Source organism: Drosophila elegans, unplaced genomic scaffold (genome assembly GCF_018152505.1).
Source record: "Drosophila elegans isolate 14027-0461.03 unplaced genomic scaffold, ASM1815250v1 contig_468, whole genome shotgun sequence".
Classification (NCBI taxonomy): Eukaryota; Metazoa; Arthropoda; class Insecta; order Diptera; family Drosophilidae; genus Drosophila; species Drosophila elegans.
The window spans coordinates 2,907,084-2,923,600 of NW_024545855.1; the positions used below are offsets into that span (position 1 = coordinate 2,907,084).

Below are 16,517 nucleotides of genomic sequence, written 5' to 3' on the forward strand. Positions count from 1 at the left end.
TGCAAGTGATTGTGGAACAATTAACCAATTTGTTTCGGCTCAATAAAGTCAAAGCGACCGTTGCGCGAATGTTATAAAAAGAAATACCCGGACTACAGCATCAAAGGTATCATCATCATAATCATCATCAGATGCGAGTGGCAGCCATGGGAATCAAGACTCTGTAGCTGGAAAAGTGTCGAAGACGACAAACCCCAAGGACGCTTATAAAACAAATAAAGCGAAATGTATTATACAAAATATTACTTACCCTTACCGCAGTTTGACATAAATGCCAATTTAAATGCTGCAAAACGCATAAATCAGCAACGACCGAAGCTCTCTAGCAGTTGCTTTGTGCACTTGTAAAAAATAGTACTTTAAGTTTTGAAATCCGTCACACTTTTGCCCTCAAGTGTGGGCCTTAAGCATTGTACAGTAACTTTTCTAAAAAGTTTAAAATCAAAAAAGGAAACCTGTTTAAGCAATATGAATTTTTGTGTTTTTGATATACTTATTAATTAGATTGTTTATTAATATATGCAAAAATTTTTAACTTGCCGAAATATTTTTTTTGTTACGCAATGTAAACAATTTTATTACATTCTTGAGTTTTTCTAAGTGTAGTTGCTGTTGTGTCGCTGGTTATTGCTGCTGGTGCTGCTTTGTGATGTTGCTGTTGTCCCTGGCGTTGTTGTCGTGTTTTTGGCAAACAAACGATCAGCAAGTGGCGCTCCTCAAAAACGTTTTTTGGGCAAGATATCTCCAGGTAAAATGAAGAAGACCCCGCGATGGGCAAAGTTTGGCGAAAGACAATGTGGCTGCTGCTGTTGCAGGGTGACAAAAGTCGACGTCTTATTGAATTAACATAAAATAAAAGTTGTCTTGACAGAGCGCCCAAGCTCAACATCCTGGTCAGCTTTAGCCATTTGGCATTTGGCTCAGAATCTCTGGCCAGAAGAATCACGAACACAATGCAGCTCCATCTCCGGAAAGCTCATTAACATTAACATGATTACAATGAAGATTCGACTGCATAATAATTCACACATGTTCCAGCATTACGAAAAGTGCATTTGTATGGGCATGCAATTAGTCACAGAGACCGCAGCATCAGCATTCTTTGCCACCCTCTTCGCCAGCCTCCCTTTCATTCCCATAATTTAGCAAATATTTTTTTATTATTTATTTTCCTATTTTGCCTCTATATATCCACTGCATAGCAACTGCAATGACGATAACATTTTCTCACGTTTCGTCGTGCAGATTTCGGCACAAGTTGCACCTTGGTGTGGCCGATCCAATGGTATGGGTTGGTATGAGATCTTGGTTGCAGTTTGCAGTTTGGTTCCATAGATTCATAGCTTCATAGCTCCCTAGCTCCGTTGCTGTGTAGTTGCATCGCTCCATGGTGATAATGATGATGGTGGCGAGGTCGCTGGATCGACGGCGGCGGATGAGGGGGCGGCTAATGCACATTTTATGCAAATTTCGACTGTGTGTTGGCTCGGCTTATGGCAGCTTAAGTCGGTTTACGAGTGCCAGTAAATGCAATTTAGAATGCTTGACTCTATTGACTGTCAATAGGCGCAGGTACCAACCTGTTTTCGTTTGTGCTTTGTAAAGTTTAGTTCGCAAATTTGATTCTTTTGTATTCTTTATATTTTTAACATTATATAAGTTGAAGATTGCCATTTTGTTAGCCTTACGTTTATGTTTTAGCAACGTTTTCCTTAATAGGCCTAGTAATTAAACCTGTTTTAACTAAGTTGGTAAGCCTTAATGGCTTGTAGGCTTTTTCCGGAGGATGCTTTTAAACGAATGGCACTTGTTTTCGATTTAGTTCGGCAAGTCAATGCAATTTTTAATGATTTTTTAAAAGTATTTTAAACGTTTTCAGTTGGTGCAAGTGTCATGAAAACTAATTAAAAACTTTATGTTAAAGAAATATTATTACCGGGCTAAGCAAGCAAAAACTTCGACTTATGTATTCACTTGCAGCGCACTAAAATCAATTATTATTGTTATAGTTTAGTATATATGTAGATGATTGCAATTCTTTTATTAAACCAGTTTTTTATTGACAATTTACATTTAATTAAAAAGCGTTGATTTTATAAACGTTCCAGCCTATTTTAATTATTTTATTCTTAATTCGAGAACTCTGCCAGCAACAAATCTGCGTCAAAAAGTTTTATGATTTTCCTAAGAACAAATATGATAAAAATATATTTTACGACCAGAAAATTGTATGAAATGAACAAGTTCGTTTTCAAGTCATTTGTTTTTATGATGTCTTTTATGTGTACGGCTTGCAGTTTTTAAATCTGCCGCATCATGGCAATGCGTCAAATTAGCCAGGCGATCCGCTCACTGACCAGTGTCCGAATTTCTGAATGTCCGACTGCCATCCAATCCAATCCCAGCCAGGTTGGATTTCGCAATCGGCGTCGCATCCATAAAACTGTAAATTGCACAGCTGCGTCTCCGTCTCCATTTGCGGCTGCCGTTGCCACGTGCAATCCCCGAATCCGAATTCGAATCCAAATCCTCATCCCAATCTTGGCCAGCAAATGCGAAATTATATATGTGTAAATGCATTTATATAGTATGTACCTATGCAATTTCTTATTATGAGCGGTACGCTGCCAAAGGTTTTCCGAGAGCTGCACTTTATCAACGGGAAAATCTGCTGGCAGCCCATGCTCATTGCTGCACAATTACTCAACGACCTGGGTTTCCAATTCCCGCTCGAGTCCCAATCGCAATCCTCGTCACTCGTTAGTGCACGGCGAAAAAAAGGTATTTATTTAATTTAAATGGGCATTGCAAATTCAAGCAAATTCTAAATGCTATTGTTGGAAAGGGTATTAAAATTGAAGTCAGAAGGAGCTATATACGACCCTATAAAGTAAATACATTAAGTTCCTAGTTCTGAAGCTATGAAATGAAACTTTCCCAAAAGTCTTATTTCTATTGCGGATAACGGACTAGATTTAAATACTATGTATATACATAGGAACAATCGGAAAATAAACAAAAATATTATATCTCAATTAAATCCGACATATAGTGTTGGGTTCCTATTTAAAAAATATAAAGCTTCAATGCATTTAAATAAATATACAAATCCTAACAATAAACGTAAAAAAACAAATTTAGACATTTTTTTAGATAATTGTGATTAAAAATTATGTTTGTCTTATTTATCATACCTTATCAAATTTCTTTCCGTGTATTAGCCTCTTCAGTTGCACCAGCTTCTGCCAGGTTTTTGGCATTTTTTGGCGCGCTGCTGAATGGGATGGATGGGATTGGATGGGATGGTATGGGATCGAGAGTCGCAAGTCGCGAGTCGAAAGTCTCTGCTCAGGCGCATCTTCAGCTTAATTGAATTTAAGCTGCTGCTGCTTTTGCCGCTGGCTGATGATGGTGAATGCATTTTCCACCGGCTCCCACACGTTGTGCAAATGCTTTCGGCTTCTCGGCACTTTTACCAGCATACCAGCTTACATAATGAGTAAAAATTAAATATTTTACCCCCGCCACTGTATTCTTTGTTTTTTGCTTATAGTATTTGGCTTGTAACTGCCAGGTGGAACACCGAATTCGTGTCTCTGGCAACGAGCACATTCATCAATGTCAGGCGTGGAAGTCCGAGGCCGAGATACAGGCAGCCACAAGTAGATGGGTATTTAATTGAAAGCGGCCGCTAATTAGAATCCAATCCGCTTAGGTGCTGTGTAATGCCCAGCGACAGATCGTGTCGGACCTCATCCTCATCTTCGAACAACAATTGGAGTGTTTGGGACCTTAAGAGCTAAGACTTCCTTATTGGCTGGCCTTTCCCACGCAGAGGAACTGGAATCGAGTGATCGCGTGAGTCATTGGCACACACAGGAGTTGTTGGATCGTAAAGCGAACATTTATTACAAACAGCATTTGCGGCGCTATTGCACAATCGCAATCGGCAGCAAATTAGAAAGATGGCGGCCACTTCCCACAGATTTTTGGCTTTGGCAGATGGCTCCGCTCGCAAAACTCCGGGTTGAAAGTCATCCATGCCAGCTCGTCCTCCAGTTGACATTTTTTTTCGCCAGCTGCCGCCTGATCTGCATGACTTTGGCTGGCTGACTGGCTGGCTGTCTCTGGTTGACTGGCCTTTTTCCGGCAGGCAACCTCAACTTTGAAATGCCAAGCTGCCAGTTCAGTTCGGTCACAGTTCCAGGTGACAGCTTGAGGTTGTTTTGCCAGCGTTTTTCCCCAGAGCAGCGAATATAGAAAATCTAGACAGCAACGCCCAAGATCCACCAAAGATCTTGGCCAAAAACAGCAGGCGTGTAAATTCCCACACTGCAGCAAATGCCGAGTCCCCCGACTCCGATCTCTCATCTACAAACACTTAACTCCGTGCCACACTCACCCATATACTAGTAGACATATACACATAACCGGATTGGCGGTGGCACCGCGACTTTTGCCCCGACTTGCAGCACCAACAACAAGCTCAAGCAGATGGGGCAGCGGCACCGAATGACAAAGCCCCGCCACGGCTATGACATAATACCCAGCGGAAGATGCAACCAGCAAATAGAAAACAGCAACCAGCGACGGGCGACAAGCGAGCTGAGTGGTGCACTTGCACTGCAAAAATCTAGAACTTCAAAGGGCAGGTTGAAAAGAAATATACAAAAGAGTGACTTAAAATTGTATTAATGATGAATTATCCACGGAAAATAAAAACATGTGTTGGCCAAGTCAATTATTTAACTAAAATATTGTGTTCTACTGCTACTAGATTTTTTTCTGGATTAAAAACAAAATGTATAGATAATAATTGCATAGGTATTCCAAATAAATTCAAATAATCTCAAATTAAATTGAAACACACAGTTAACTATACAATACATACACAAAGTTATTAAGTGTTTTAAAATCTAGTTATAAATGGAGTTTTTATTTTTGATTTTATTTGATTTGGTACTTTAGTACTTTTTACTTTTACTTTACTTGCATAAGATGTTTTTTTGATTGTACATTTTAGTCAATTCAAATATTCAAGAACATGTAACTACAATTGATCATATACAAAAATTGAAACCAAACCAAACGTAAGATTATTTTAATTTTAACGCTCTACCTATGGCTATGGCCTGAAAATAAGCTAATAATACCATAATCAATGTGGGAACTAGGAAGCTCAATGACAAATCGTGGGGATCCTGTTGGCTTACCTTTTTTCTGCCCAGTGCACAGCGGGTGTAATTGATGTGGGGGTCGTTGGTCGGGCGGGGGAGTGGGAGTGCTTGCCCATAATCATGAGCTGGCCCTGCGGCCAACTGACGTAAGTGATGAGAGCCAGCTACTCCTGGCTGGCGGTGCACACGTTCCGTGTACAATGCAACTAAGCAAGTGTCATATGGTCACACGCTGCGTATGCGTAATTTGCGTTAAGCATACGACAGCGCAGACCACAAAGAAAAATGCAGCAGAACCAAGAAGCAGTGGAAACACTGGTAAAATGTACTGAAAAAACGAACATCGGACGACGATGCTAGACGGAGCAGGAACGCCACTGCTCTGCTCACGACGACGTCGCACAGTGGGCCATCATTGAGACACCCAAGGAATTAATAATCAAAACTTTAAAATAAATAAATTAATAACAAATTTGAATGTCAATTAAATTAAATTTCACTTTTGTAATGTAAGACTTAAAAACAACGTTTAGAAAATCAAAACATCCAAATTTAAGATTATTAAAAGTCTGATTTCAATTCATTAGCTTAAAATAAATGCTAATATTGATACAACCAAACGCTGGTAAAGAACCATAATTCAATTTATTATTTTTTTCAGGAAACAAATTTAAAGCTTATGATATGAATAGCTTTGATTGACTGAAATTTAAGTTTAAGTTCAACTTTTTAAAAGTTGGATATTGTTTTATTGTGTATTTCCACTTAAGATGAAATAGTTTTATAAACATATTAACTTTGTTCTGTGTAGTAAAAAATGGTTTAAGTTGTATATCTTTGCTTTGTTCTCTGTTGCTCAAAATTAAGGAATGGTAATACTTTACCCAAACAAATATGTATATATCAATAGTTTATTTTCTTTGAAACTTTTCTTTTGGGTGTATAATACTTTTAAACTTTGGATTTCGTTGTATAGCTCACTAATATTGGCACTAAATAGAGAATAATTTTAGGAACCACTGGACATTGTTATTTTTCGGAATTGGCACCACGGTACTGTGCCTCGGTGGTGCTGCTGCCTTGGCTGCCGAGCTGCGATGGGCTCCAAGTGGTTTTCCTTTCGCTTTCAGAAATCATTTCGCTTCGACAACGTGGACGATAAAGTCACAGATCGCGCATCGCAGCGCTGAACTCGCCTGGTTCGCATCGCATCGCATAGTCTGTCTCCTCCGGTCGGTTGGTGGTTGCTTTTCGGTGGCTTGGTGGTTGGTGTTTGGTGGCTAACAGTTAGTGGATGGTGGTTCTTCTGCCATGGTGACTCTGTGCTTTCCGCTGTTTAACCAGCCAAGTGCGGCAGACGCAGACGCAAACAGACGTCTCTCAACGTTTCGCTGCACCTTCTAAATGGGCTTTTCGTAGTTTTCGCACCTTGCGAAACACATTTCGTACGCATTTACATACTATACACGATCGAAGTTTGAAGAATTCTGTTTTGCCCTGCCGCCTGTCTGTTCCTACATGACGGACCACTTTTTGTGGCATTTTCGCCATGGATGGTGATGGTTTTCGCGTTGAGCTAGTGAACAAAAAAAACAAGAAAAAAATATAACCAAAAGAAACAAAGAAGCAAACATCTTGTGCAATCAAATCCCTTTCAATACTCATTAGGTTTCTAGTGTTTTGTGCCCTCTTGTTTTGCAGTGCGATCCATGTGAAAATCGACATTAACTATCAGCTTAATTGCTCTGGATTACTTATTGGATATCATCCTGATTTTGGATTATAAAAACTAATACGACATGTTTTGCATAAATAATGCAATGATTGCCTTCTTTTTGGGTGAGTAAAATTCTTTAACTTATTATTTATTCATAGAGAATACTAAAACAGAAAAACAAATTTTAGATAGATAAATCTAGTAGGAATATAAAATATTATTCTAAATTGTAAAGGTCCTCAAAAACTACATAGAAAATATAAACTACAACACACACAAAAATATAAATTAATGTATTTTCTTTTAAAGTTTTAAAGTACTTTGCAACGAATTTAAATGTAAGCATTTGTTAAACTTTGTACTTAATAAAATTCATATGCTTTAATCAGTTGAAAATTTCTTTAAAGATTAAAAGAAAACATGTTAATACATATTTTGGCAATTTAAGTTTTTTGTTAGAAATGCATATAGTATAGTATTTACTTTAGAAATTAAATTTCGAACTCAAGGGTTTTAGGAAAAACAGCGATATCTTCATACTTGTTTAAAGTTTTTTTGAATTCCAAAATGGAGCAAAAGGTAAAGGCTGAAATTATGAACAGAAAAAGGCTTAGAGCCGAAAATGGGTTTAGGAATTTGAAAAAAAGATATTAAATTTCGATTATAGGACCAAGCTTTCCAATCGTTTTTACATCATTAAAAACTACGCTTCTTGTGGTGGTCCGATTTGCTGATGATCAACCTTCTTTTAACAATCGCACATTGTGTATTAACATAAAAGATGGTATATCGGTAAAAATAAAAAATCGCATGCTCATTAGTTTTTGTTTTTGAACGTGGTTCAAGGTCCATCGCGAAAGAAATTAATGGGATTCAATGAGTTTCATATCGATCACATTTGAAATCAAGCGCAATTTGCTGCAGAGCCCCCGCATCAGGCAAAAATGAAGACAAGGCTGAGAAATGGCAATTACTGCTAAGAGTGGGTCATCAGTATGGTAATTATGTTTTCGGTAAGAGTTGGAGCTGGGACAACGCCCAAAAAAAAAGAGCAGTGGCTTAAGGGGATTCCAGTCACTGCGTGAGAGCTTAAGCCAGGCCAAAGTCTTGACCAATTTGTACATAGATTCACTCCAGCGAACCAAGCAATTTAAATCGGAATCGAACCATCTGCATTGGAGGGGGCTAACAAAAGATGCCCCATGCCAGCTGCCATCTGCCCAGTCATAGTTCACTGCCAAACAATGGGCTTCTCCTTCTCTGGGGAGGTGAAAAGTTTTCGACTTGAAATTCACTTGAATAAAATGCGAATCGTAGACGAGCTTCTTTCTTTTCTTCGAACTCTGCTTGATTTCTCTTTGCTTTGCATTTGGGGTTTCCTTGAGCGGTTTTTCTTTTTTATTTTTTTTTATTTTGTTGTTTTTTTGTTTTTTTTGGCATGATAAATGGGGGCGCACTGGGGATTATGCAACCTGAGACTGCAATTTGCAGTTGGAGAAGAGGAGCTGCTTTGTTCTGCAGTTTTTGCAATGGCAATTACACTTGCCTTAATTGCAGCGAAACCATCTTCCGCTGATGTCTGGTGTCTGATGTCTGAGTGAAGAACAGAAGCTGCGCAGAATGGGAAAAATATATATATGGATATATAAAAAGTCTAAGACAATGATGCACAGAGAAAATTTCCAAAAGGCTTGTGTGCAAAAGCAGGAAAAACGCTTTATGCAAATGTATTTTAACTAAGTGTAAATACTTTTAACCTTTTTTTTGCTATTTATTTATTCTTTCTATGCTGGTGCTACAAGAGAATCTTATATAGCTATGTAGTTATAGTTATTGTTTTCTCTGTGTACTCGTTTATTGTACAATCTCAGGGTAATTAGGCTTTTAATGCCCAACACATGTTCGAACGACAATCGTAATCCGCAATATTGATTGACTTGGCATTTTAATTGAGCGACCCCCATGAGCCCAGTGGATCCGTTTGTGACCACAGCGATCATATATCGTCTGGCCAAAATGTTAATGATGTCTATGTGTCTCTTGGCATCGCAAATACCAATCGATGCTGCTCCGAAAAAGTAAATAAAAAGCGGTCTCGAGTTAGAGGCTTCGTACAGCCTTGGACCGCAGCAAGTGCTCCGGCAGCACACATAAATCACGAGTTGTAAGCGAAAGTGATGCGGCCCGAAGGTCACCTGACCAGGTCAGCATACCAGCATCAGTTCCCACTAAGATACCCGTCTCCATTCTAGCATTCGACTTGAGCTGCCATTTGAAGAGCAGTCCAAAAACCAGATCACGATTTCTGATTTTCTGTTTACCCCATCTTTCGATATCTTTTGCAGCAACGACTCTTTGCAGTGGATTCAGTGGACTCACGCAGGCCCAGTTGCTCGACGAGGATGATGATCTGGCCTTCGGCAGACCCTGGCCCACCTACAGCCTGCAGAACATGCCCAAGACGCAGTTCACCTGCAGCGACAAGATCCTGGGAGGCTACTACGCCGATCCGGAGACCCAGTGCCAGATGTTCCACGTCTGCGTCAAGCTGCCCGGAGTGGGGGTGAGTGTTGTTTACTGTTCCCAGGTGCAAATGCTCCTGCTCCTGTTCCTGGCCGAGATCGGGGCAGCAGCTAGTCATATCGTTAATAGCTACAGCCGAACGACAGACTATTTTTGGTTTCTTTATAAAGCCCAAGTATATTTTTGTTAGGTTCAGTAACTACACTTACACTTTTGTTAGGAAGAGAAAGTAAATAATACAAACATCTTTATTTCTATGATTTCTTAAGGTTCGTTTTTTTCCTGTTAATGTATATTATTTTGCCATTTAAAAAACAACTAGGTTGACTAATTATATTCTTATATGATACACTTTTGTTTGATAAAGAAAATTCAAGCACTCCTATGATTTTCGTAGGTCCGTTTTTTCTTGTTTGTGTATATTATTTTTTCAATTCAGACGACAAACTAATCTTTTTTAGAACTAACTATATTCTTAATTATAAGCTTCTTTATTTTTCACATATTTTTGTTTTATGGAGAAAATATGACTGAAATTTTGTTATAAACGTTAATACCGAAATTTATAGAGATTTTAAAAAATTATTTTTGTTTTATAAATAGTTTTACTTGTTCCATAGTAAATCTAACTTATTCAGGCAGTAATAACTAAAATTGAAAAAAGAAAAACTTGTTTTAAATTTGATATCCTAAAATAAATGGCCAAATTTATTGCTTGATATACTGTCATAGGCAGAGTAGAGAGCTGGAAGAACATAGTTTCAACTGCTCAGCCCAGGCGACTTCTTCTTAACATTTCATTGGCAGCCGCCCTTGCAAATTTCACTGCTGAAACACAGCGGGCGAAAAGGAAAGACTTAGGCAACGAACTTGCCGGCAGTCATCGGTTTGCTTCGTTTCCATCGCGGCAGCTAAATGGATAAACGGTTAAATGGCAAAGTGGCACAGCCAGATGCGCTGTTTGCGCTGGGGAATGTGTGAGATGGGGCTGCGAATGGTTCGTGACTGGTCCGGAAGATCTGACTAGCTGACTGGCTGACCTTTAAGCGTCTTTGCTGCCTCTTCACTGCAGAGCCGAGATGACTACGGTCTCCCACTGGGCTCTTCCGCGACTGCTTCTTCGCCCAATTTCCTATGCCGCCATCGCTGGGTATCCCGGCAGATGGTGTCGAACAATTGGGACAACTGCCGTCGCTGTAGTTCCTCCTGCTTCTGGCTGACCAAGCTCTGCCGCTGCCACAATTCTTGGAAGAGGTCGGAGTACTCGGTCATCTTCTCCTGGAACTTCCGCTGCTGATCTGCTAGTTGCATATGTGCGGAGCTTAGTAGTAGGCTTTGCCTGTCCAGCTCACTATTCTTCTGGCTGAGATGCAGCTCCAAGTGTTGGTTTCTCTGGGCCAGCTGATTTATGCTTAGTTGTAAGTCCTCCAACTTTTCAATCGACATCTCCGCCTCTGAGCGAATCTGCTGCATTTTTTGCAGCATCAAGCAGGACTCCTGTTTCATTTCCTCCTCCTCCGAACTGTTCTCCAGGCGCTCCAGAAACTTCTCCAGTTCATCCTTCTCCTGCTCCGCCAGCATGCCCAATACCTTGTCCCTCAGACAGCAGTACCTTTTGCGCTCCAGCCTGAACAATCCCCACCAGACTTTGGCTGGCATGCTGGTAATGGGTGGGGAACTGGGTGCGGGGGTCACCAGCTGGGCATTCCTTACCTCCGGCGGATTTGTGTAGCTTATAAGCACAGTTCTTGCGCCGCAGCCCATTAACTGTTGCAGCACTCTGCTCAGCCGTATGTTATGGTACCTGATGTGAGTCTTGGGATTGTGGGCCAAAGCCTGGAAAAGAGTCACCAAGGCGTCCAGTGGGGAGTCCGATTGTAGAGTTGGTGAGTTCTCCGAAAGTTTCTTCAGATGCACGAGTTGCAGCTTGCCACAACACTTCCAAGACTCTTCGCCATTCGTCTGTCTCACGTACACGGTGAAGATGAGGTGCGGGCAATCCTTTGATTTATCACTCATTACCCTTTCGATGTAGGCATAAACCTGGCGGGGCGTGGCCACAAAGTGATCCCGGCTGGCCCCTCCACTGGAGATTCCCTTGAGATTGGCCATCAGTTCCTCCGAATCGCCGCTCAACTGAACATGTCGCACCGAAACGTGCACCTCCATATTGACCTCCATGGAGTAAACGCTGGCGAAGAGTTCGCCCAGGATGCGGGTAACCATGTCCGCGGGATCACAAGCCAATTGAAGACCACCGCAGTTGAAAACCGTGCTGGTCCTTCCTCCAAGGACCTGGTCTATGACCTCCGATATGGCCTCCTCGGCCACCTCCTCCTGTAGTTTACCAGCAGGAGCCAGGAGTTTTCGGAACAAATATACCCTCATCTGGCTCATCTTTAAACTGCGAAAACGAAAAAGAACAAACAAAAAAAGGAAATAACTAACAAGAACGGGTTTTGTCTGTGTGTGTGTGTGACTTGTGTAAATGAGTGTTCTATGCGACAGCATGGATTTCGGCCTGTCAATTAGCCTACTGTATGCCGTATCTTCGAGAATCAGAACGAGAACGTTCACTTCATCTTCTGGCCTCCGAAGCTTATGCTTCCCCTGCGGGTTAACGCCAACTCAAATGCCAAGTGGCAAGTGGAAATGCCAAAGTTGGCGACAGGCCATCGTGCACTTCTGGTTTCTAGTGGCATTAAAACTCGCCGCACAAGGAAGCCACTGATTGGATGTGTGCCCCTACACTGGCAATTCCTAAATTCAATTAGCCAGGGAATACACTAACCCGTCGTGTTTCTACCAAAATGGTTAAATGACTGTGAAGTATTTGGATATGTAAGGGAATCATTGTTGATTAGAAACTCTAAACGAATAATTATAATTACTTTTTACATTTTTAGAGAGTTATTAGATTTACTCAATCAGAGTAACTGGAAAATCTTAAAAACGTTGTTAACGAAATAAGGAAATCTTTGCGAAACAGCAAATTGCCCTTCATATGCCTATTAAAACAGATATACAATTTTGGACATCTAAGCAATTCAATTTTTATTGTTTAAAAGAATTCGGGAAAGCTTTGCCATTGATTTAAGTCTATATTTATTTTTATAAAGAGAATTAATAGGTTTTCTCATTCAGAAAAGGAAACTAATGCAAGCACTGTGATATTTTGGTAATTTGTATAAGAAATGCGTATTTTTAAAAATTTCCATTGAATTATTTCTTTTAAAATGTTAAGGAATTGTAAGCAAAATAAAGTAAATTGTGGAATAATCTTAGCTGAACATAAAATGTTTAATATATTTGCATAAATCTATTTGGTTGAGTGCAAAGTCAGCAAATGTTGCCCTGGTTTAGAACATTTTAGCTTAGAGTTAACCAGTCTTGATCAACATAAATGCGATTGGGGGTACGCTATTCACGTGACTGCAGCTGCTGCTCGGATCTTTGCTCTAATGCTTTATTGGCCTAATCGAACCCACTTATAACTGAATTTTAAATTTTGCATGTTGCTCTGCCTATCTAATGGTGCTGTTTTTGGTGCTTTTGATGCTTTCGCTGCTTTTGTTTGCGCAGCTCCTACACCGAAGAGCTAATCAGTTTGTCCAACAGGTGCAGGACTACCGCTTCCTTTGTCCCAACACGACAGCCTTTGACCAGGAGCTTCAGATCTGCGCCAACTGGGTGGACGTGGACTGCGACAAGGCCACGTCCTTCTACGACCACGGCCACCTCAACGATCTCTACCGCGCCGGCGACGAGAGCAAGTCGACCCACGAGGAGGAGCCCACCTTCCACCTGCAACGCGCCGAAACGGGTGAGTAATGCAGTTGGGCTGAGCAATATTAGGATAAGTATCTAAACATATAATATTAAATAATGCCTTTTTTTTAATTTTTAGTAAAAAGTATCAAGTGAACAAAATAATTATTAAACAAGATGAACTCTAATCGTGTTCACTAAAATTATCAACCGAAAGGTTTCACTTGAATAAGAGAAGGATTTTTAATGTTTAAATAAATGCATAATATCTCAAGAATTTTGTGTTAAAATTTCTTTCCGATCACACATTTTTTTATTATAGCTGTAGTGAATTTAGAATCTTTTAGTGTTCATCTACATCGATTTTTGTGAAATTTTAAAACATTTCTCCATTAAAATTTAATAAATTATTCTTCAAGTGCCTTAGTATAATGAACTTACTATAATGTATTTTCAAGGAATAAATGACAATCAACAATCATCAACAAAAAATCACTAAAATGTTCATTTTATTACTGCCCTCTTAAGCAAGAAGTTGAATTAAAGGTGTCTTCCTGAAATAAGACCCTATTATTTTAAACTAGTTATAAGAACAATTACAAAGAAAAACCGACTAATCTAGATATCTGTTTTGACGGAAACGAGAGGTGTGATTGGAGTGTTATTTAAGCCAGGGTTATCTGTCATTGCAGGCGATGTGCGCCGCTCTAAGGAGAACCACAACAGCAACAACAGCAACAATCGTGGCGGGGAGCAGAAGTCACGCCCTCGCCACAATTACGCCCAGACAGGTAGCAGCTCCAGCTCCAGTTCCAATCCCAATTTGGAGATCACGCAATCAACGAAGCGACCCATTTCCACCTATTACACGCCGACCACTTTGGCCAGCAGTCCGAAGACCACGACAACCACAACTACAGCCACATCTACAACCGAAAGAAACAACAACTATTACAGCAACAATTACAGCAACAACTACAACAACAATGATGACTCGAAGCGTAAGAAAAAACAATAGAGTTGCATTGCCCAAACTAATCACCATCTGCCATCCACAGAAGACATAGATGATATCTTCAAGGGTTCCCACAGCTCGCACTTCTTCTCTAATCGCCATGGGGGTCGGGAATACGACGAGGAGCCCTCGCCCTCGAGAGCCAAACCCAATGACTTCTCGGACTACCAAAGTCGCAAGATTACACCAACTCGAGGAGGACAGCGATCCACTAGTCCTATTACCACTAGCACTGCTGCACCAGGAACCACCAAATCCCTGAAGAAGATTACCCTACATGCCACGTTCAACACGGATTTCCTGGACAAGACTTCCTCCAACAATGGGGTCACCACTTCGCGTCCCAGCAGCAGCATCACCAGTCGCTTTAGCTTCGGCTCCAGTGACTTTGCCACCCAGGAAAAGATTCAACCCACCACCTACAATCCCAACAATGGAGCTTATAGGTTCAAGACCACCACTTCACCAGCAAGCCAACAAAGTTCTACTAAAGTGACGGGCAAAGGAGTTCAGGATTTCGAAAAGCGTAGCAAACCCACCACTTCCGCTGTGCGCAAACAGAAACTGGGTCCCCAGGAGTCCAACTACATTAATCAGAATGAGTTCGTGGAGGTGTCGAAGATGCCCAGGCCACAGCCTTTCCAGGTGCAGGTTTCCCAGAACAAGCCCATTCAATTGGAGCCACACTATCAGCGACACAAGCCACAGGTGGGCAGAGTGGGTAACCAGGAGCCAGCTCCGTTTTCCGCACCCTCAAGTTCCAAGCCACGTTCGTTTACCAGCCGGGGCAGCATTACCTACAAGGCCACCACCGAGCGTTATGCGGACCAGGAGCTCTACTACCCAACTACTAGTGCCACAAGCAGGGCTAAAGAGGCCTACACACCCACCACTTTCCGACCCACCACCTATAAGAAACCCTACGAGCAGAGCTACCAAACGCAGCTGACCCACCGACCCACAACCCAGGGGGTTTTTAAGAAGGCAACCACTTCGGCAACAGCACCACCACCCACGACAGCCAATCCCAATGTGGACGAGAACGATGGTCAGTACCATCCGGAGCTCTACGAGAATGATTTCCCGCGAAATCGCATACGGTTTCTGCGCAACCGATCCACCAGTTCCACCAGCACCACCACCACAAGTGCTCCAGTCGCAGCAAGTAGACAGCCACATGGCTTTTACGTGAAGCAGTCCAACAATCAAAAGGAGAGGGAACGGGAAAGGGAAAGGGATAGGGATTCAGACCTCAGTGATGAGGAGGAGCTCTTTAATACCGCCCAATCCCTAAACTTCGGGGCAGCCAGCATCAACAAATTGAGGGCGGACATCTACAAGGCGGAAAAGACCTCGCAGCAGTACAACTCACAGTACAGTCCGCAGCTGGCGGCATCTAGTCCGCAGGCCAGCAGTAGTAGCACCACTAGCACCACTACCAGTACCACTAGTACTACCACCAGCACCACCACCCGACGCCCAACGACCACAGCCAGAACCACAACCACTGTCACCACAAGTGCACCACCCAAACAAGTGGACGCCAAGAAATCCGTGAAGAGCAAAAAGGAGCAGCTGCAGCTGGAGAAGAAGGAGCGACCTGGTGGCAAGAGGCCACCATATGCGGACGAGGACACCAGCTACGACTACGCCTACTACGACACGGACTGAGCTGAGCTGAGCTGAGCTGAGCTTGTCCTGCCCAACTACTCGATAGCCCCCAATTCCATAGCAACCCCCCAAATAGGTGCCACAGTATTTTAAACAGCCAGTTATTCCCCCACCATGCTCATCACAACTCTACAACAGGGGTGCTCACTTGGATTAGCGATTAAAAACAAAACAAACTCAATGTATTGGGTAGGCTTGAGCACCCCTGCTCTAAACGCTAAACTATAAAATCCATATCCATATCCATATCCATATGCATATCTTATTTACGAACCGCTTGAACACCCATTAACACTCGCGTACATTCATTCAATCCGTTTCAGATGCGTTCTAATGAATTTCCATGCGTGTATCTAGTTATTTAAATGAAAGGAATATATTTTTAGTCTTTAGACAATTGTTGAATTAAAGCGAAAACTAATTGGCTTGGCAGCGAAAATCGTATCGAGAACCGGAAGAAAGGAAGTTTTTAAGGAATTGACATTGAAGCATTTTATACTTGTTGTCTAATATTCAATGAATTATCTACGAAATTGTATTAGCATTAAGTTTTCTTGTAAATAAAATGAAATGTAAATCGTAAAAGCCGTTTCTTAAATTTTTCGATGACACATTTTAAGGTAAACTGGGTCATACAAATTTCTTA

General features: G+C 41.4%; 2 protein-coding genes across 6 annotated transcripts; one reads left to right on the top strand and one right to left on the bottom strand.

Annotated features, from left to right (window-relative positions):
• The first annotated feature begins 6,321 nt into the window (after positions 1-6,321).
• On the top strand, positions 6,322-16,456 carry LOC108144023 (M-phase inducer phosphatase). Of its 5 annotated transcripts, none has more exons than XM_017268649.2 (6): positions 6,322-6,409; positions 6,879-7,016; positions 9,240-9,457; positions 13,000-13,240; positions 13,878-14,186; positions 14,244-16,456. In XM_017268649.2, the coding sequence occupies exons 2-6, from the start codon at positions 6,977-6,979 to the stop codon at positions 15,869-15,871; spliced, it is 2,436 nt and encodes an 811-aa protein (XP_017124138.1). In that variant the 5' UTR covers positions 6,322-6,409; positions 6,879-6,976; the 3' UTR covers positions 15,872-16,456. The 5 variants fall into 5 exon arrangements, with proteins under 5 accessions (XP_017124138.1, XP_017124143.1, XP_017124141.1 ...); XM_017268654.2 differs by having other exon boundaries at positions 13,036-13,240; XM_017268652.2 differs by having other exon boundaries at positions 6,338-6,376.
• On the bottom strand, positions 9,890-11,924 carry LOC108144024 (kinesin heavy chain). Its single transcript, XM_017268655.2, has one exon. The coding sequence runs from the start codon at positions 11,812-11,814 to the stop codon at positions 10,501-10,503; it is 1,314 nt and encodes a 437-aa protein (XP_017124144.2). The 5' UTR covers positions 11,815-11,924; the 3' UTR covers positions 9,890-10,500.
• Positions 16,457-16,517: the final 61 nt, after the last annotated feature.

Bases quoted from the DNA above. Each gene is read 5' to 3' on its own strand.
- LOC108144023 (XM_017268649.2), top strand. From the start codon at position 6,977: ATGTTTTGCATAAATAATGCAATGATTGCCTTCTTTTTGG. The intron at 7,017-9,239 runs GTGAGTAAAATT...TATCTTTTGCAG, and splicing joins AATGATTGCCTTCTTTTTGG to CAACGACTCTTTGCAGTGGA. The intron at 9,458-12,999 runs GTGAGTGTTGTT...TTGTTTGCGCAG, and splicing joins TCAAGCTGCCCGGAGTGGGG to CTCCTACACCGAAGAGCTAA.
- LOC108144024 (XM_017268655.2), bottom strand. From the start codon at position 11,814: ATGAGCCAGATGAGGGTATATTTGTTCCGAAAACTCCTGGCTCCTGCT.